The sequence below is a fragment of the Bison bison genome, unplaced genomic scaffold (assembly GCF_000754665.1).
Source record: "Bison bison bison isolate TAMUID 2011002044 unplaced genomic scaffold, Bison_UMD1.0 scf7180017864474, whole genome shotgun sequence".
Classification (NCBI taxonomy): domain Eukaryota; kingdom Metazoa; phylum Chordata; class Mammalia; order Artiodactyla; family Bovidae; genus Bison; species Bison bison.
The window spans coordinates 209,909-231,406 of NW_011495035.1; the positions used below are offsets into that span (position 1 = coordinate 209,909).

A 21,498-nucleotide genomic window follows, 5' to 3' on the forward strand; every position below is an offset into this window, starting at 1 on the left:
TGGTTTTTGTTTTTATAATGACAAAGACATATCCAAGATAATGTTTCCCTTTTTTCTTCCCCTTTTTCTTCTTTTTATTCAATTTTTAACTGCAACATTTAGAAGGTAAGAAATGAACACACATTTTTATTAATTCCTTGGGGGTAGAAAGAGGACAGTAATAGCTGATCTTTTGAAATGTGAAAAGCATCTCTAGATGACCAAGCAAACAGATGTTTAAAAATGGGAATGAAAATGATCATTGATTCTGCAGTTCACAGAACTTTTAGATGGCACTTGGCACCACTAGATGTTTTTATAGCCAGACATTAGAATTAATATAGCATGAGTTTATATTTTCTGTTACTTTCTTCTTTTTACTCCCAGTATATTTTGAAATAAGTAATATAACATGTTTTCCTTGCCAGCTGAGTGATTTCATAGATGAATAGAAAATATTTAGATTTCCCTAGCATGCAGACAGTTGGGGCAGTACTCATTGAAGAGACTCTTGTACATCCTAGAAGAGGAAGCAATGCATATGCCACTCCTGATTTTTCTTGCATTTTGATTTCTCACCGAACCTGCAGTCTTCATCTTCAGCACAGTGATATCACCGTGATTTCACACACATGGTCTAGAATTTGGACCCTTAGCTAAATATGAAGAATAAAATTTATCAAAGTTTTTTTTGGGGGGTGCAGGGTGAGACTATTCAGACTATTGTCTGTGTTAAATGTCTGAGAAACTCAGTGACAACCCTATAAACGATGAGCCTATTTCTGTGCAGCAAAAAATACTCAGCTAGTTTTCAAATACTGTTAATAAAATTTTAATACTTATTAATCTCCAGTCAGAATAAAATTGAATCCTAATAGGATCCTTTTTTTAAACCTGACATGGGCTTATACATATTTTAGACCCATTTTCTACATGGTGAATTCTTCAGACTAAAATGCAATAAATGTGGAGAAGGTGACAACTTGAATGAAAAAAAAAAAGCTATTATAATTATTAATGGTTGATTGTCACTTCTGGAAGGATTATAATAGAAAATTCTAGCATGGAAATGCTAAAATTAAATTTTTCAATTAAGATGTTTAGGGTGGGAGTGGGTGAATAGAAAAAAGCATGTGAATGACTTCACTTGTCTCTTGACAAAACCCATGTAATGAGGCAGTAAATTTGAATTTGGATCATCTTTTCTTTTTTGGACATCTAAGAGTAAAATTCCCTTTCAGCACTCTTAACACTTTGTAAAATTTCTCGCTTATTTATTAATACTGTTGCTGTATAAGCAAACACATAGGAGTTTTCCAGAACTTCAACTACTAATATAAATTAAGCTTTTAAACATGTTCAGAGTGCTCTGTCCCATCAGAGTTTAGCTTCTTAAATACAGAATATGCTGGACACTTTAGAAGTTGTATTTATCGCAGCTCTTTTTAAACCATCTGGATTTGTATCCAAGGATGCTTTAAAGAAATAGCAAAGTAGGAGAAAACAAAACTCTCAGCCTTTGACTAGTCTAAATAAAATTAGTTACTTGATTGAAAACTATAACTTTAAATTCAGATACTTTTGTTTCCACTAAATTACCTTTAAAAAAAGGAAACATCATATTTCTTTCCCACGACTTCTCCTTCCAAATATTGTGTTTGTTCTCATTAAGTCCATTCTCTCCTAGCCTGTTTTGCCTGTGATGTGTCGCCTATAATTATATAAAAGAAGAACAGGTGCCAATTATTTGCTCAGGTGAGGGAGAGAGAAAAGGCATCAAAGTGTGACTTCCTGATTTCTAAGTCTCATGCCATGTCAGTACAAAATTCTAGATTCTTTGCACCTAGTGACTTGAACAGATAATTGTGGGCTCGAGGAACTTGGAAAGAAGAACAAACACTGGGGATGGAGTTGTTTGGAAGACTCTTGTGGAGTCTCTAAGGGTACTCTGTAGACAGCAAAAGCCTGAGGAAGTTTTATCAAGAATAGTATATACACAACATTGTAAAGCAACTATAGTAAGATTAAAAAACAAAGGTGAACAAATAATATAAAGCATCTGTGGCAGAGAAGACAATTACCAAACCGAGAAGAGGCGATGGAGGGCCTTGAATGATAGGATAAAGAATTCAAGTTTAATTCTTTAGCAAGTTTCATTAAGATTTTTGAGAACAAGATCAAGATCATTTACAGGCTAAACTAAATAAATATATATATATACACACACACACACACTTAGCTAAAACCAAAGCTCAGTAAATCTATTATTCATAATGTCTTTTGTTTTAAACAAAACTAGCATGCTATCTCCCATTTTCTCTATATGTATGCAAACAGAAGGTTTTATATATAAGCAGGGTTTGTTTTCCCTGTTACTTTTTCCAGAAACACTGTCTTCTCCATGTCCTGTGGCTTAAGCGTTTGCTCTTCATGAAACCCCTCTCCGGAGTGCCCCCCAACACACAGGGGAGTGGCCAAGACAGAAAGATAGGCAGGGCTGGAAACCAGAAATCGCAACTGATTCTCCAGAGAAGAGGTAATGAACAAATTATCTGATTTCAAAACTTCTGAAAGGCCTGGAGTTCAATTCACCCTGCACATTTCCACAGAGTGAAGCATGCTCTGTTCTCTTTAAGATACTGTGTGATAAATTACAGCAGAGTGGATGGAAGAAGAAAACAAAACTGGGAATATAATAGTTAACACCTGTATCATATTTATTGTTATTTATCAGAAGAAAGCAATAATAAAGCAAAGGTTTATGAAAATATTAACTTCTGCTAGAAGACTCTAAATTTCATCTAAGTCACTCCAACCAACTGGAAGTAGAAAATGTTGCCCTGGATAGTTTATCTCCTCCCCCTGCCTTTTCAGCTTCTATTTTGTCACAGGCTAAGTATTCTGCCTTTTACAAAATACTCGTATCACTTAGCAATGTTCCCAGTTCCACCACCTGGATCCAGAAGTATGCGGCTGAAGCAGTCGTCAAGTTCTAATCCCAGAGTCATTAAATGACTTCCTTCTTCCCCTGATTATTCTGTTGTCTCTTATGCCAGTTCTTTTGGCAGCTGCACCTGTGATTTAAGCATTTGAAAAGAGGAAGAAAAATGAATCTTAGTTATTCAAGTGTTTTACAGCAAAAATGGCAAAATGTACATACCTCAAAAGGTATAAAGTGGATTAAAAAATCTGGCCAGAGAGTGCCCCCCACCCATCATGATAAAACAATAACCACAGCCACCACAGACTGGGCGTCTACTGATGACAGGGACAGATCCAAGGGCTCTGAGCACGTGGTGAAGCTTACAATGCAAACAAGAAAGGGCAGGTGCTAGAATCTGCCTGGTCCACTATGCAACTTACGAGTTGCATAATGCTATGCTATGCTATGCTATGCTCAGTCGCTTTAGTCATGTCCAACTCTTTGTGACTCCGTGGACTATAGCCCACCAGTCTCCTCTGTCCATGGGATTCTCCAGGCAACAATACTAGAGTGGGTTGCCATGCCCTCCTCCAGGGAGTTGCATAGTATTGGGCATCAATTCTCTCAGCTATAAAATCATAGTATTTTATTCACAAGGCTACCATGAGGATCAAGTGATGCAAGTTGGTAATCAATGCTAACACTTCTTTTTAAAGCATTTTCTCATTTCATCTTACGACCACCTTGTAAAGAGGGGATGGGCTCAGAGAGAACAGGCAATCTGCTTCAGGTCACCAGGATAGGAAGTGGCAGAGCTAGATGTGAACCTGGACCTGCCTGATTTCATTACTCATCTCAACCACCAAATAAACACCACTGTAAGAACACACAAATATGTTCTTTCCTCTTTAAAGTGAAGTGAAGTCGCTCAGTCGTGTCCGACTCTGTGATCCTGTGGACTGTAGCCTACCAGGCTCCTCCATCCATGGGATTTTCCAAGCAAGAGTACTGGAGTGGGTTGCCAGTTCCTTCTTCAGGGGATCTTCCTGACCCAGGGATCGAACCCAGGTCTCCCACATTGTAGGCAGACACTTTACCATCTGAGCCACTAGGGAAGTCCTTCCTTTTTAAAATGTATTACTAATTTGACACTCACTAAACTTTACAATGTTATTTGGAGAACCCCCCTCCAAGGATTAAAAAAAAATTGCAAAAGAGTAGTGTAAGTGTGACTGAAAATCAACTTTGAGTTTTGTTTCATAGGAACAACTCAAAGATAAAGCAAGTTCTTAATAGGTTCCAATTGGTGTTATATCTAAGGAGAATGACTTATCCACCATGAAGGTAACTTTCAGAGAAAGCTGACTAAAGCCCAAAGGACCCTGAGATTTTGTATGATAATGACTTAAAAATATCTTTCCTCCTGTTGTCCATGTCCACCTGCCCATGTGATAGACCACTGCAGACATCTGCTATGGACTCTCTTCAGCCAGTTCTTTGCCTACAACCTTTGGACAAAAAGGTTTCCCAACACCCTGCCCACTGGGGAGAACCTTGGATGTGCTGCTGTTGCCTGCATGGTCTTCAATCCATAGGGTCCTCCATGTGCTTCTGAGTCCCTCTCCCTCCCTCGTGCCAGACTTTCAGGAGGGGAGGGGTGTGACTGCAACTTGGTAGGGGTCACCCAAGGAGAATACCATCAGAGAAGAACACCAGTAAAATAAATAATGCCAGTTACTTAAATTAAGTGCAAAGCTGCAACAGAGAGTCAAAACTGTGTTCTTTCCATTGTCAAATGGAAAAAATATAGGTTATTTCATATATACATATATATGCATAGATGGGTTCTCGATTAATAAAAATATTTTCAAGAGCATGACAGTGACCCAACATACTAAACCCAGAGACATACTGACATATTTAAAATGTGACCAAGTTGTGAGTTCAGATCACTGGGAAAAAGAATGAGTCACTGATCAGTGGTTAGCTACTTGGCAAAGAAATAAAACAGCAGACTTCTTGCTTCCTACTTACTTCTAAAATCCAAGCCTTTAATTCATCTATAATATGGAATATTTTTTTATAAACCAAAAGCAGGGAAAAAGATAGGCAAATATCTAAATAAGATTTTAAAAAGTCATTTCCAAGCAGACCACAAAAGACTGAAAAAGAAATAAGGAAAAGATAACTAGATCTGATATTATAAAACTTTCAACAAACAAGAATCTACTCACATTATTGTTAGGGGGCCCTGTTCCTCCTTCACTTGTTTGTTAAAAATAGTTTTTTTGTTAAGTGTGTATAGTATTACACAGTGTACACACACAGACATACACCCAGTGGCTGGGAGCAACTGGGCAGGATGAGAAGACCCGTTTCAGCAGGAGTTATTTAATTCAGCACACACAAATGGAGTTCCTGTTCCGGGTCAACACCTCAGCGGGTGCCTGGGACAGAGATGAGGAAGATCTACCTTGAGGAACTTGGAATCCACTAGGAGACCTAATGCTGTGTCTGTGAGAGCTGTCAACCTGAGGCATCAGGAGATAAGGTTTGCCATGGATGTCACTGAACTTTGAGTGTCCAAGTGCGGCCTTCAAGTAAGCAGCATCAGCATTGCCAAGGAACATGTCAGAAATGCAAATTCTCAGACCCCATCCAAGACCTACTGAACCAGAAACTCTGGAGATGGGCTCAGTAATCTGTATTCTATCTTCCAGGTGACTGTGATACATGCTAAAATGTGAGAATCACTATCATAGACTTTTAAAAAGTTGTACATAAAAAATTCCTTTTTTCCCACTTGGTATCAGGGAAGGGCAGCTCCTGGTCTGTATAATTCTGGTCCACTTATGCTCCTTTGAGATGAGTTTGAAATGTTACATTGCTTTCTTCTATGGAGACTCCCTCCATAAAGAGTGTAACATTGCTCAAGCTCTATTCTAGATTTGGCCTTGACTCTTGAAGATTCTCTTGGGTTTGGGTTCTTGGTGTTCTTCTTGTATTTTGTTTTGTTTTGTTTAGGCAAAAATATGGACAGAAAAAAGGAAGGAAATTAAGGGAACTCTGGGGGTTTTTGTGTTCCCAGGTGGCTCAGTGATAAAGAATCTGCCAGCCAAGCAGGAGACGAGGGTTCAGTCCCTGGGTTGGGAAGATCCCCTGAAGAAGGGAATGGCTAGCCATTCCAGTATTCTTGCCTGGAGAATTCCATGGACAGAGAAGCCTGGCAAGCTACAGTCCATGGAGTCGCAAAAGAGTTGGACATGACTTAGCACCAAACAACAACAACAAAACATTTGGGGCTTTAGACCTGAATGTATGAGAGAATGGAGATAATGTGAAAAATCTGGAACCAGAAACAACAACTACAGATCTAGAAACGGGAAGCTTGATTTGGGGACAGATTGAATAAAGGGACAGATTGGATTTCCCTGGTGGCTCAGATGGTAAAGCGTCTGTCTACAATGTGAGAGACCTGGGTTCGATCCCTGGGTTGGGAAGATTCCCTGGAGAAGGAAATGGCAACCCACTCCAGTACTCTTGCCTTGAAAATCCCATGGACGGAGGAGCTTGGTGCAGGCTACTACCCATGGGGTCGCAGAGTCGGGCATGACTGAGCAACTTCACTTTCACTTTCTTTGAATAAAGGTACTAAGAAAACCCTGAGCGACTTAAAGGGAAAGGGAAATTTGGAGATTGTCCTAGATTATGTGATAACTGAAACAGAGAAGATAAGATGGGGAAAAGGAGAAAATTGCAAAAGGATAGAATCTAGAAATCTTAGTTCAAAAGAAATAAGACATAATAAATGAGGCAAAGAAAAAATGGCCAGCGATGAAAACTCAGGAGTCTATCATCTTAAATTTTCGTACTCAAAATGACTGCTAATGTGTCATAGAGTCTTTTGGCTAACCAAAGCTGCTTGGAAAATTATTATCCTGAAATCTTTCTGAAGGAAAAACTTAATTGTATCTTTAGGCACCTGGCTGAAACCAGTCCAGATACACATAAGTGAGCCGAAAGTAAAGTGAAGTGAATAATAAAACAGTTGGGCTTCCCAGGTGGCGCAGTGGTGAAGGAATCCACCTGCCAATGTAGGAGATGCCAAACATGTAGGTTCGCTCAGTGAGTCAGAAGATCCCCTGGAGAAGGAAATGGCAACCACTCCAGTATTCTTGCCTGGAAAATCCCATGGACAGAAGAGCCTGGTGAACTACAGTCCACAGGGTCACAAAGAGTTGGACACGACTGAGCAACTGAACCTGGACGCATTAAAACAGTTGTCTTGTTTGACTGGCACCAAAGGTTGCATAGCAACGCACCAGTCATAGCAAACACCCTCTTTCAACAACACAAGAGAAGACTCTACACATGGACATCACCAGATGGCCAACACTGAGATCAGATTGATTATATTCTTTGTAGCCAAAGGTGGAGAAGCTCTATACAGTCAGCAAAAACAAGACCAGGAACTGACTGTTGCTCAGATCATGAATTATTTATTGCCAAATTTAGACTTAAATTGAAGAAAGTACGGAAAACCACTAGACCATTCAGGTATGACCTAAATCAAATCCCTTACGATTATACAGTGGAAGTAAGAAATAGATTTAAGGGACTAGATCTGATAGACAGCGTGCCTGATGAACTATGGACAGAGGTTCGTGACATTGTACAGGAGACAGGGATCAAGATCATCCCCAAGAAAAAGAAATGCAAAAAAGCAAAATGGCTGTCTGAGGAGGCCTTACAAATAGCCGGGAAAAGAAGAGATGTGAAAAGCAAAGGAGAAAAGGAAAGATATACATATCTGAATGCAGAGTTCCAAAGAATAGCAAGGAGAGGTAAGAAAGCCTTCTTCGGTGATCAGTGCAAAGAAATACAGGAAAACAATAGAATGGGAAAGAATAGAGATCTCTTCAAGAAAATTAGAGATACCAAGGGAACATTTCATGCAAAGATGGGCTCGATAAAGGACAGAAATGGTATGGACCTAACAGAAGCAGAAGACATTAAGAAGAGGTGGCAGGAATACACAGAAGAACTGTACAAAAAAGATCTTCATGACCCAGATAATCACGATGGTGTGATCAGTCACCTAGAGCCATATATCCTGGAATGTGAAGTCAAGTGGGCCTTAGAAAGCATCACTACGAACAAAGCTAGTGGAGGTGATGGAATTCCAGTTGAGCTATTTCAAATCCTAAAAGATGATGCTGTGAAAGTGCTGCACTCAATATGCCAGCAAATTTGGAAAATGCAGCAGTGGCCACAGGACTGGAAAAGGTCAGTTTTCATTCCAATCCCAAAGAAAGGCAATGCCAAAGAATGCTCAAACTACCGCACAATTGCACTCATCTCACATGCTAGTAAAGTAATGCTCAAAATTCTCCAAGCCAGGCTTCAGCAATACATGAACCATGAATTTCCAGATATTCAAGCTGGTTTTAGAAAAGGCAGAGGAACCAGAGATAAAATTGCTAACATCCGCTGGATCATCAAAAAAGCAAGAGAGTTCCAGAAAAAAAACATGTATTTCTGCTTTGCTGACTATGCCAAAGCCTTTGACTGTGTGGATCACAATAAACTGTGGAAAATTCTGAAACAGATGGGAATACTAGACCACCTGACTTGCCTCTTGAGAAATCTGTATCCAAGTCAGGAAGCAACAGTTAGAACTGGACATGGAACAACAGACTGGTTCCAGATAGGAAAAGGAGTACGTCAAGGCTGTATATGGTCACCCTGCTTATTTAACTTATATGCAGAATACATCATGAGAAACACTGGGCTGGATGAAGCACAAGCTGGAATCAAGATTGCTGGGAGAAATATCAATAACCTCAGATATGCAGATGACACCACCCTTATGGCAGAAAGTGAAGAGGAACTAAGAGCCTCTTGATGAAAGTGAAAGAAGAGAGTGAAAAAGTTGGCTTAAAACTCAACATTCAAAAAACGAAGATCATGGCATCTGGTCCCATCACTTCATGGCAAATAGATGGAGAAACAGTGGGAATAGTGTCAGACTTTATTTTGGGGGGCTCCAAAATCACTGCAGATGGTGACTGCAGCCATGAAATTAAAAGATTCTTGCTCCTTGGAAGACAGTTATGACCAACGTTGACAGCATATTAAAAAGCAGAGACATTACTTTGCCAACAAAGGTTCGTCTAGTCAAGGCTATGGTTTTTCCAGTAGTCATGTACGGATGTGAGAGTTGGACTACAAAGAAAGCTGAGTGCAGAAGAATTGATGTTTTTGAACTGTGGTGTTGGAGAAGACTCTTGAGAGTCCCTTAGACTGCAAGGAGATCCAACCAGTCCATCCTAAAGGAAATCAGTCCTGAGTATTCACTGGAAGGACTGATGTTGAAGCTGAAACTCCAATACTTAGGCCACCTGATGTGAAGAGTTGACTCATTGGAAAAGACCCTGATGCTGGGAAAGACTGAGGGCAGGAGGAGAAGGGGATGACAGAGGATGAGATGGTTGGATGGCATCACCAACTCAATGGACATGAGTTTGAGTAAACTCCAGAAGTTGGTGATGGACAGGGAGGCCTGGCATGCTGCAGTCCATGGGGTCACAAAGAGTCGGACACAACTGAACGACTGAACTGAACTGAACTGAAAGGTTGCATAGTGTTAGTTGCTCAGTTGTGTCCGACTCTTTGCAACCTCATGGACTGTAGCCCGCCAGGCTCCTCTGTCCACGGGGATTTTCCAGGCAAGAATACTGGAGTGGGTTGCTATGCCCTCCTCCAAGAGATCCTCCTGCCCCAGGGATCAAACCTGTGATCCCCTGGAAAAGGGAATGGCTACCCACTCCAGTATTCTTGCCTAGAAAATCCCCATGGACAGAGGAGCCTGGCGGGCTACAGTCCATGGGGTTGCAAAGAGTAGGACACAACTGAGCAACTGACACTTTCACTTCCAAAAATTGCATATGATATAAATGCAGTTGGTCTCTGTAAATCATATAGTTTCTGCACATGAGATTTCTATCTCAGTGCAAGTACAGATACTCATCTGGGATGGCTGGCAGTGAGCAGGCCACCAAATTTTTTAAGTTGAAAGGAAATCATATATTTATCAATGAAGGATATGTCTATACCAGTCTAACATCTTTCTTTTGGGCTGGCATCATATTGACTCAGAGTTACCAACTCAGAGGGAAATAAATTAGTGATTAATAAATTCAGTTAGATAAGACAAAGTCCTTTAAAACATAGCTAAACACAATAACACAATAAACTAAAAAATTCTACAGGAGTCCAATAAGCAATCCAAATGAGTGAAAAAGGCCAGGTTCCAGGAAGTGGGGCATGGTGGAGACTGAGTTAAAACTGGAGAGTCCATTACCTATCTCAAGGGAGAAACCACCACCAATTCAGCTTATTTGTGCCATGCATATTCAGGCCCATGTGGCTAGATCTGATGTTTCAAATGCTGCCAGATACGTGGATATTATCGTGGGATATTTTATAATTTGTACAATAATACTCCAGCCAAACAAAATAGGCCTGCAGGTTGGGTTTTAAGTCCTCTAGTTTTCAATACCTGGCCCACAGAATACATCTCTCTTAAAATGATTTAAACAGGCAATGTCTTGGAGGAGGCAGCACTTGAGCCAAGAAAGAATACAGATTTTGTCCTTTATTTTCTGCTAGCAACTTCAATTCTGGAATCCCAAGCCAGAAGCATGTGATGGGGAGAGAATAAACATTAAAAGGGAAAAAAAAACCATAAATTTAAAATATAAACTGAGTATTTCATGATCTATGCTCTAGAAAATACAAAAATAATATCTCCAAGTCCATGAGAGAAAAAAAACTTTTTTCCTTTAAGAGTAAATAAGTTCTAAGTATGTTTATGGACATTTAGAGTTTTAGGTAGGAGCATCAGTAGAAAGAATGACAAGATTTCTAAATTGAATTTTAACTTCATATTTGAAAATCTGGTGGTTTAAAGAACATCTCTGTCCTCCAATCAAGAGGGGAGGGGGAACCCCCATAATCTTTAGTTTTACCTCCTTAAAGTGAGTGTCGCTGTGTCTCATTTGACCAGCCAAAAATAGCTCTTTTCTGCTGAGATCCTGAAATTTCACCACAGATGGCATTTACAATATTTCACCGAGTCTAAGATGCGCGTTTTCTGATGTTTCCATATCCCCTACATCAGAAAGCATCTCACAATCAATAGTGTTTTATAGTAGCTGGCTGCAGGCGGCCGCACAAGCACAGTATAGCTTTTCATACCATTAGCACTTCCACTGCTGTGTCCTGCTGGAATTAAACACACGCAGAGGTATTTAAAATACCCTTAAAGGATGACAAAGCAAATAGGAGAAATTGTGTTGGGTCTGTAAGAATTCTTTCTACTCTTTCAAACTTCCACACATTTCAAATGATTTCAAAAGAAAAAGATAAAAAAATGTCTTTTAAGAGAGACTGTACTAAGAGTCAGCATTAAAGCAGACATTTATTATGTATGCAGCAAGGCACAAAAATGCAGCAGTACCAAGCGAACTGATGTCAGTCAAGTGAATTTTTGTCAGCTGGATGATGCATTTTCACATTTTTCTTGCAGAGCATTTTATAGGACCACGCTGATGAAGTTGTGTGGTATTTTGTATCTAAGATACATGTCAAGAGATGTCTATTGCAAGCCAAGCCAGGCAACTGAAAGCAGGAGAAGATGCCAATCCCATGGAATAGATAAAAGACATTTCAAAGCAAAGACTGATGTACAAGACCCCCATTCACAAACTGTGTCAGAGTTCACTTTGCTATGTATTTTTCTTTCTGAGTGGACATTAAACACACACACACAACTTAAAACTGATACCAATCAAGAACTTATTGAAAATAGTAAATGTAGTACTTACTAGAGTATGGCAGTTTGGTAATTATTACCGTGAATTTATCTTAATACCTTTTGCTCTAGAATCTAGACTCAAAGCTGAAGTGTCCTCAGTTAACTAAAAGGCAGAGAGTATCTTGACCATGAAAATGAGAAAACCAACACTGTAAGCTCCATGCGGTTACGACTATACCTGTCTTACTCACTGCTCATGGTGCCTGACACATGGCAGCACTAGACAAGTATTTATTACAAATGGATGATGAAATTCAGCCCACTCCAGGCAAAGCAGATTTGCTCAGGAGAATCTTCCTTCAGAGGGCTTCCCTGGTCACTCAGATGATAAAGAATCTGCCTGCAATGAAGGAGACCTGGGTTTGATTCCTGGGTCGAAAAGATTCCCTGGAGAACAGAATGGCTACCCACTCCAGTATTCCTGCCTGGAGAATTCCACAAACAAAGGAGCCTGGCAGGCTACAGTCCATGGGTCGCAAAGACTCGGCCACGACTGATCACTTTCACTTTTTTTTCATACTCCTTCAGAAGGCAGGGAGAGGGGTCAGATGATCATCTAACCTTCATCCTTTTGTCTACTCTGAGTCTACATTCCACCTTTAATGCAGATTTTAAAAAGACTTCTCTTTACTCTTTTCGGACCAGTGCTATTTTCTGACTGTCTAGCCACCACGGCAGCCGGGATTTGCTTTGACAACTGGTTACAGAGTGATAGCCCTAGCCTCTCTCAAAACAGCACCCTGATTCACCCCCTGCAGAGGTCTGGCTGCCTGGAGAAGAGCAGGTGCAGAAAGTGTTGATACTGTGCCCAAGGGCAGGCAGAGATCTCCGGCCCGATCTCATGTGACCTCTAGCACTCTCAGCCTGGCCCCTGCCACAGGAAGACTCAGAATCCCTCTAAGTCACAGCTGAAAGTCATCTTCGATTTAGAAGAAGGAAATATTGTCAATTCTGTATTTCTAGGGGATGGGAATAAGGGACATACATATATATGTGAATAAGTAACAATCATATTTGTGGATTTTTTTTTGTGGGGGGCCATACAACACAGCTTGAAGGATCTTAGTTCATGGACCAGGGATTGAACCTGGGCCCTCAGCTATGAGAGTGCTAAATCCTAACCACTGGGCTGCCAGCAAACTCCCTGTATTGTCTTAGAATATAAATCTCTTTAAAGCAGGGGAAAAAACAAGCTTACATGGAAATGGTTCAACTATCTTGAAAAAACTGTGACTCTCTGATGGCATAACATATTGACTATTTTATTAATGTAATATCGTGGCTAAATTACATATTAGATTTTAAAACAATGCAGTTAATTATCAATCCCCTCATAGTAATGACTATAAAAAAATTTATTTCTGTAACTTAAGCTGAAAGGAATGGAACATTTTTGTCTGTCAGCAGTAGTAACAGTGAGTCATAATAAGAAAACTGAAATAACAGTAAAATATTTTAAAGCTCCATTTATTCATGGAGACATTAATCTTAAATTTATTATTGTCCGCCTACCTAAAATATAAAGATATAATTGCAATAGCGGGTGGTATCCACTCATCTACTGAAAAAGAACTTTTTAAAGCCCTACAGAAGCACTTATCCACAAATGACTGGCCTAATTAGGCCTCATTCTTACTTATTCCTGCAGCGGTTCCCTGGGGATCTCAGCTTGTCAGTTCTGTGTGGCAGGAGTGAACAAAAGCTTGACCAGGGATGCTCAGGACTGAATTTCAAAGTCAACTCAACCACTTCTGAGTCTTTTCTAGAAATGTTATTTAACATCTCTAAGCCTCAATTTCCTTCTTATAAAACAGGGAGAATAATAATACCTACCTTACAGGATTGTTAAGGTGATTGTAAGAGTTAATTCATATAATGGATGTGGCCCATACTAAATGCTTCATAAATGAGGGCTGTTAGTATCCTGGCTACAGCAGTCATACAGATCGTGTCTTTGAGGATAACCAATAATTTAGATCTACCAGTAATGCTGACGGGTTTCCCTCAGTTAGTGACAGTGAGAATGTCCTGGTGTTAAAACGAACAGGGAATAGAGTTGGGAGAGATTTACTGTAGCCCTGTGTTCACCATTTCTCCCTTCTCCTACTTACAGGTTTAAGATAGGCGATGTTACTGTGACGAATGTCGTTCAAGAGCTGATCTCGGGGGGTAATTTCCACCAACGGGGGTGGCCTGTTTCTCGGCACGGGTTTGAGCGTTTTGATCACATCTTTGAGATTGGTTTTCTCAGGTGGCTCTCTGGCTTCTGGCATCCGAGATTTGCGCTGGATCCTCTTCAGCTTCACCACGCGGAAGGAGTCGGGGTCCGTCCTGTACTTCGGCGGCTGCGATGGCTTTTTTGTCACTTCATTTTGTCGACTGAAGGGGGCTGCTTGGGGGTTGGGAGGCCGAGGAGGAGGAGTCTGGAGGAACTCCTGCGTCCGGGAATCCGGCATTGGTCCTCCCAGCATCTCCCACATCCCAGGGGGCAGCCCCAGCCCATTCTCCAACATGGCAATTAACTTCCTCTGCTCTTTGAGCTGCTGCTGTTTCTGTTCTTCTTGCCTTTTCTGCCTTTGTCTATCCTGATTCCTGGTGAGCAGATTGGTTACCACCATTCGGGGACCCGGAAGCTCAAAATGGTAGCCCATCTTCAGGAGAGTGTTGTTCGCTTTCAAAAGCCTGGCTATTTCCATTTCAGCGTGGTGGCCCAGCATATGTCTCTGATTGTGAAACCGAAGTTCGGTGAGTGTCTCGTTAAACTGGAGACACCGCATGATGGCCACGATGCCCTTGCCTGTGATGAAATTGGACTCTATGTTGAGAGTGCTAATGCTCCTATTTTCACGCAACATGTTAGCCAAGGCGAATGCTATGTTCTCATCCGCACCCACGTTCGCTAAACTGAAGGTTCTGACGTGTTTGTTTTTCTTCATTGCGTTGACAAAGTCCAGCAACATTTCTTTGGGGATGTTTTCAATGTTGTTCAGGTTGAGTTCCTTCATGTCAGGGTCATTTTGTCTCACTCGCCTTAAGCTCCCATCCAGGTCCGTTTGGTTTCCGGAGGGCCTTGCACTTACTTTCAAAAAACTGGTATCTAGAGCTAACTTCTTGGGATCCAATTTTGATATTTTTTTCTCAATTTTGTCTTGAGCCTCTGGTCTGCCTTTCTGTTCTTCAGTTACTTTACTAGTTACCTGTTGGCACGTGTTCTCACCATTTTTTATTTGCTCCTTTATCTCACCTTCCTCCCCTCTTTTTGTTTGATCACTCTCTTCACTGTCTTCTTTTCCTTCATCTTCTTCTTCATCTTCTGCATCATCTTCTTCATCTTCCCCCTCATCTTCATTATTATCATTATTTGTTTCTTGGACATTGTCACTGCCCTGTGATTCTCTTTTATGGGCAATGATTTCACTGTTAAGTTTTTCTTTTAAATACTGGGACATATTTTTATTGCTTTTGCCTATCGCTTCATGCTGTTCTTGAGTTTTTTCCTAAAAGAGAAATTTAGAAAGGTTAGAATACGTAGCAGTGAAGAAATATGAAGAAGAGCAGTATCTATTGAAGATAATAAAAAGATTGCTTAGTGAAAAAAATAATAAGCTCTAGGTATAGTATTCTTTTTGTTTACATGTATATTTATGTGTATATATGAATATGTATACATGTACACACTATATATATGTGTGTGTTTGTAAATGTATATGAGAAACAGACTGTTGTAATGTTTATCAAATTAATAGTTATCCTTGAGGAAGAGAGGTAACTAAGATAACTGAGGAAGGGATGGGGGGATTTTAACTTTTTATATAATTCTAAACTGAGACTTTTTTCTGAAACAAAGTATGTCTTTGTTAGTTGTTTTATAAGCAAATACAACCAAAATAAAGGTAAATTTCTATAGGCACACAGACACAGACACACATTTTTTTGGTTGTGTTTTTCTCCTCCCATGTATTAAAATGAAACCCAGTTAATTTTGTTTTCAGACCCTCTATTGTTTTTAAAGATAGTGTTCAGTTCCAGAAGCAGTTAAAAATTATTTTTGAAAACCTTATGGAATTATTTATCCATTCACTGAAGTCTTTGTTTTGTATACAGCTGAATAGGAATTTTGTATTCAATAACTCTGTATTACATAGTAATTTCCTTATTGGCCTAACCAAAATTTACATACCTAATATGTTTGCCAATCTAGTATAATGTGCACAACAAATTTCCCTGAAAATGAAAGATATTGTGGGGGAAATGAGAGCAGTTTGATATTTTGGAATATACCAAAACCGTTGTCTTTGATTTTTTGTCTGCTTAGCTCTGTGAAAACTGCCCAGATACTTCAGGCACAGGCTTTCCAGTCCAGTTCCTTTGGAAGGAAAGTTCTAGGAGGCAAAGCCAGCTATAAAAGGGGACAAAATTACTAGAGATTTAGAAAAAAAAAAAACTGCTTAGTTTGGAAAGGAAAATAAAAGCCTCTTATCAATCATGTTTATTAGATGTTTACACATTAATTACACACTTTCCCATAAAGGATGTGTACCTCATAGGTGTCATTTTGAAAGCTGGTGTAGCAGTTTGACCCAGAGGCTTATGTGAGCAAGAACTTAATCTGTGGAGAAGGAAATGGGTAAAGGGGGCCAATTATAGAGCTACAGATGGGAACTACATTTTTAATGGTGAGTATACTGTATATGGATCTTCCCAGGTGGCTCAGTCATAAAGAATCCGCCTACCAATGCAGAAGACATAGAAGACATGGATTCGATCCTCCTTGGGTCAGGAAGATCCCCTGGAAGAGGAAATAGCAACCCACTCCAGTATTCTAGCCTGGAAAATTTCATGGACAGAATACCTGGCGGGCTACAATCCATGGGGTTGCAAAGAATCAGACATGACTTAGCAACTGAGAATAATACTGTATGTACAAATAGAAACGTATAATGTTGTATATGTGAAACCTGTGTTATAAACTAATATTATTTCAATAAAATATAAGGCTAAAATTAAAGAAAGACCTTGATTTTACTGCTCATAACATCAGAGGTTGGAATTGACAGTTGACATGTAACCTACCTAAAGTTTTCTCTGCATTTCCCATTTGTCTCAGCAGGGGGAGCCAACCATTAAGCTACCTGTGGCAGATCCATTTCGATATTTGGCAAAACTAATACAATATTGTAAAGTTTAAAAATAAAACAAAATTAAAAAAAAAAGTACCCAAGTTTGTTTTTCTCGGAAATTGGTATTCATGTAGAATTGGCTTTTACTCGAGTTGTAAACTGTCTATAAATTGTACCTTAAACTCTAACTTGGTAAAGCCAGCAACTTATTTTCTTAAGTGCTGCTGCTGCTGCTGCTAAGTCACTTCAGTCGTGTCCGACTCTGTGCAACCCCACAGACGGCAGCCCACCAGGCTCCCCCGTCCCTGGGATTCTCCAGGCAAGAACAATGGAGTGGGTTGCCATTTCCTTCTCCAGTGCATGAAAGTGAAAAGTGAAAGTGAAGTCGCTCAGTCGTGTCCGACTTTTAGCGACCCCATGGACTGCACCCCACCAGGCTCTTCTGTCCATGGGATTTTCCAGGCAAGAGTACTCGAGTTGGGTGCCATTGCCTTCTCCTTCTTAAGTGCAGTACATGTTTAAACTCTCCTGACCATGAAATCAGTTTATAACTTTACTAAAATTTCAGGTGGTATGATGGTAATGTGATAAGATGTACCTACCAAAAATAAATCAGCAGGCATAACTACAAGAGACTTTACCTGTGAGGATCTCTGTTTTCTTTTTGCCAAGTCACTTTTAAGTGAAACATTAAAAAAATATGCTGAGATGCACTTCTAGTTTTCATATAAGGAACATATTTAAAGAAAGTACTATCTTTAAAACAGCCTAATAGGATCAACTTCCTAAACTCACCACTGATACCCAATGCACTGTGGTAATGGATTTTTTGTTACTGGACTTGGTTTAATTGCAGGATATGTGGCTGAACTTGAGGGGGACTGTGACATACTTGAGATTGTATGTGAAATAGTGCATATATACATTGTGCCAGAAGGAGGACAAAGAACTTTCTTCAGCATTGTAAAGGGTCCTGTGAGTCAAAAAAAGCATAAAAGACAAATGCTTCTGGGTTATGAGTTAATTCATTAAATATTAATTTCATGCCTACAGAATACAGGTTTTCCTATACAAGAAACCCCCAGCAATTTTTTAAAAGAGATATTTACAAGAAATTACCACTTTTTCCCTCCCAATTATACTATGTAAGTGTTCTAGAAAGTTCTGATCTGGCATAGGATTAAATATTATGATTTATGTATAAACGTCAACAAAACAAGACAATACATGGAGTCTTGAGAAAAGACAGTTACAACAGGGACATGCATCAGCCCAGGCCAGGAAGCCATTTCTCCCTTGTACACAAATCCCCACTTACCTTGGTTGGCACAAAGGTGAGAGGAACACGTTCGTCTTCCAGCATGCGTCTGGATGCCTTTTGCCAATACATATAATCAACGAGAGATTTATGGTCGAAGTTCCCTGTTGGTGGCTTGTCGGTCTGATCCTTCTGAATCATTCCCACGGGAAGCCTGGGGTCAGGGGCCATCACCTCCATTTCCGACTGTAGTTCTTTGAGCTCTTCTGGGGACAAGGTGGCCAAGATTTCTTCTTCATCAATCTCCCCATCGATTTCTTCTTGATCTGAATTCCTGCTATGTTCTGACATGACTCTGTTCAATACTTTTCTATCTTACTACAAGAGGAGAAATAATCAACAAAGATTTAAAAAAAGAAAAAACTCTCTCAAGAAGTTCCCCGTTAGTAAGTATCCCAGGTCAATACCACCTTGAGGAGGTTTCCCTCCCCACCAAGAACCCCAGTGGTGCTTGCTGAGCTGCTAGGGGTGACTGCAACTAAGTTCATGCCGTAACTATATTAAGCAGGGCTTGGCTGGAGACGGTCAATTTATGGAACTACTATGCTCCTCTCTTCAGCAGCTTGAGTCAGCTGTGCAAATCCATCTGACATTTCAGTACAGCTGCTTAGGTTTGCCAGGCCTCCCAAACCTCTACAGGAGTACATTCTTAGTTCTCTTCCTTCCTATACAAATTCATGCAGCCCATACACACACCCAAGTACTGCAGGGGAGGCCACTTCTTATTTAAATGATGAAAGCAACTTACAATATTTCAGAAGAAAAATCCAAACAGCGACTTGAGGTCTATTGAAGTGAAAAATTCATTTGAAGGTGGAAATCAAGCTCTCAGGCTTGCCTCTTGACTACCATGAGACTCTGGAAGCCAATAAAACAGCACACAGGCGAGCAGAGGTCTGGCTATGTTACTCACCCACGGCGTAAGCTGAACCTCTGCAAGATACCCTTATTTGCATCCAGATCCTGTGATCTAACAGATGGGGATGAGCAGCACTTGAATTTCACTATGAGTGAGGAATTTAATATTTTAAATAATTTGTTTTTCTTATTAAATATCCATTAAGCCAGGATAAAAATGTAAATGGATCTAAATGGAAATATTAAAAAAAAAACTCAAACCATTAAAGTACTGGAAGCAATTATGAAAATATTTTCTTTTTCATAACTTCAGAGGACAATATGGCAATATTTATCCAAAGGAAAAATGCATACTCTTTGACCAAATGCATACTTTCAGTGTGTAGGAATGTATTCTACAGATATACCCCCCACATGGGTGAAATAATAGATGTGTACAAAGCAGTGTATTGTATGCTATTATTTATGTCATAAAACATAAAAACAATGTATGTATATATATTCATACAAACTTTATCAATAGATCCTTGGAAAGATACACAAGAAACCAATACTAGTGGATGCTACTGGAGAAAGAAATGGGTTGTCTGGGGGACAGGACTAGGAAAATAGACTTTGTTACTGTATACCTTTTATAAGTGCAAATTTTGAAACATAAATATAGTGCCTACTCAAAAATTTACATTTATTGTATAAAACTTAGGATAACACATGGAAGCATAAAATTTCCCCTTATTGCACCACTAAGAGCTACCGCTATGAACATTTTGGTTTATCACTCTAGTCAGTCCTTCCTTCCAGGCATATAAACTCAATAATCGTTTGTCATCTGTCTGTTTTTTAACTTACAAAATCATGTGTTTTTTCTAGTCAATAATATATTCTGCTACTACATTATTTTTAATAACTCCCTGTTAAGATTCTTTATATGGAAATTCCATAATTAATGTAACCAATCTCCAATTCTTGAATATTTGGACTGTTTTTGATGCTCACAGCACTTCTTCAATAAATATCCCCTGTAGTAAAATATTTATACACATGCAAGTTTATTCCTTTAGGATAAATCGAATACATACCAAGAAGTATAATTACCAAGTCAAAGAACATAAGGAAATTTAGGGCTTTTCATATGTATGGCTAGGTGATCCCCTCAATATTACTATAACCCATCCTCAATACATGTATATTATTTGCAAGTTATATACACGTGTTACTATTTCAATATCATCTATAATATATAATTATATTTATACATAAATATAAAATATACATTGTCAAACAATATATTCTTGAATATATATAATGTTTACAAGTATAAATGAATTTAAATATATACAGACATCTGTATAATAAAACATATGGAAAAAATTACATGTGAGAAGTTTTAAATGGACATTCTAATATTTTCTTTCTACCCTAATGGTTTGTTTCGAACACCCCAAGATCAAGAGGCTTTTCATATATATGGCTACATTTTTCCCCAGAAAGCTTTTACCATTTACTTGGAATGATCATTTTTAAAGTAAAGAACAGATACACAGTGGCAGCTTACTCTTGGCCTCTTTGTGGAGATGTCCTCTTCCACCCAGTCCTGTAAAAGGGAAGTAAAAGCTTGGCCTCAGCGGGCAGAGAGGTAGACCACTTTACAGACAACTGATTTGCAGACCATTATTTCCGAGGCTTAGCTTGCAGAACAGTGATCACAAAGAGTTGGACAGTACTGAGCACGCACACACACGCAAGCACTCACACACACGCACGCACGCACGCACGCACACGCACGCAAAGAGACTGTACCAACAAGAGTTTTGTGTTCAAGGAGGTTTGGAAATGTTATATTCTGCAATTGTCTTTTAGAGATTTGTAAAGCACATGAACTTTTAGACTCCGAGAAATAATATGTGAAAGAAACCCATTTATTTAGCCCAATACTCCCCAACTTTATTTAGTTAATTCAAGCTTTTTTTTTCTTTTAAAAATTACTAATATCCTTGCAATTACTTTCAAAATTTGTACTTTGGGAATTAATGATATAAAAGCCAAAGATCTTGAATCAGTCTGCTGGATTCAAACCACAGCTCCACTCCTTAGTAACTGTGTGATGTTTGGCAACTTACTGACCCCTAATTCCTCATCATATAAAAGATATCTGAGAGTAATATTCGCCATGTTATTAATGAGAGAATTAAATGAGGATACAGATAGATATTGATGTAAATATATAAATTAAGTAGGATGGTGCATGGCTCAGAGCAAACCCTCAATACACGTTAAATATTGCCAGTTTCATATTTCACGGATAACCACAGAAACACCCGAAGAAAAACAACGGCAACTGTGAAATGTAATACATTTTATAAAAACCACTTTCATAACAGAAACCATTATATTAATGGCAATAAACAAAAATGGTTTAAAA

At 39.3% G+C, this 21,498-nt stretch overlaps 1 protein-coding gene across 1 annotated transcript; it reads right to left on the minus strand.

The window, feature by feature from the left end:
* Nucleotides 1-2,672: 2,672 nt before the first annotated feature.
* LMOD3 (leiomodin 3 (fetal)) lies at nt 2,673-19,138 on the minus strand. The gene is made up of 4 exons (XM_010861981.1): nt 18,967-19,138; nt 18,219-18,536; nt 13,892-15,277; nt 2,673-3,053 (listed from the first exon to the last, which is right to left on the minus strand). Exons 2-4 carry the CDS (start codon nt 18,507-18,509, stop codon nt 3,027-3,029), a joined length of 1,704 nt encoding a protein of 567 aa, XP_010860283.1. The 5' UTR covers nt 18,510-18,536; nt 18,967-19,138; the 3' UTR covers nt 2,673-3,026.
* Nucleotides 19,139-21,498: the final 2,360 nt, after the last annotated feature.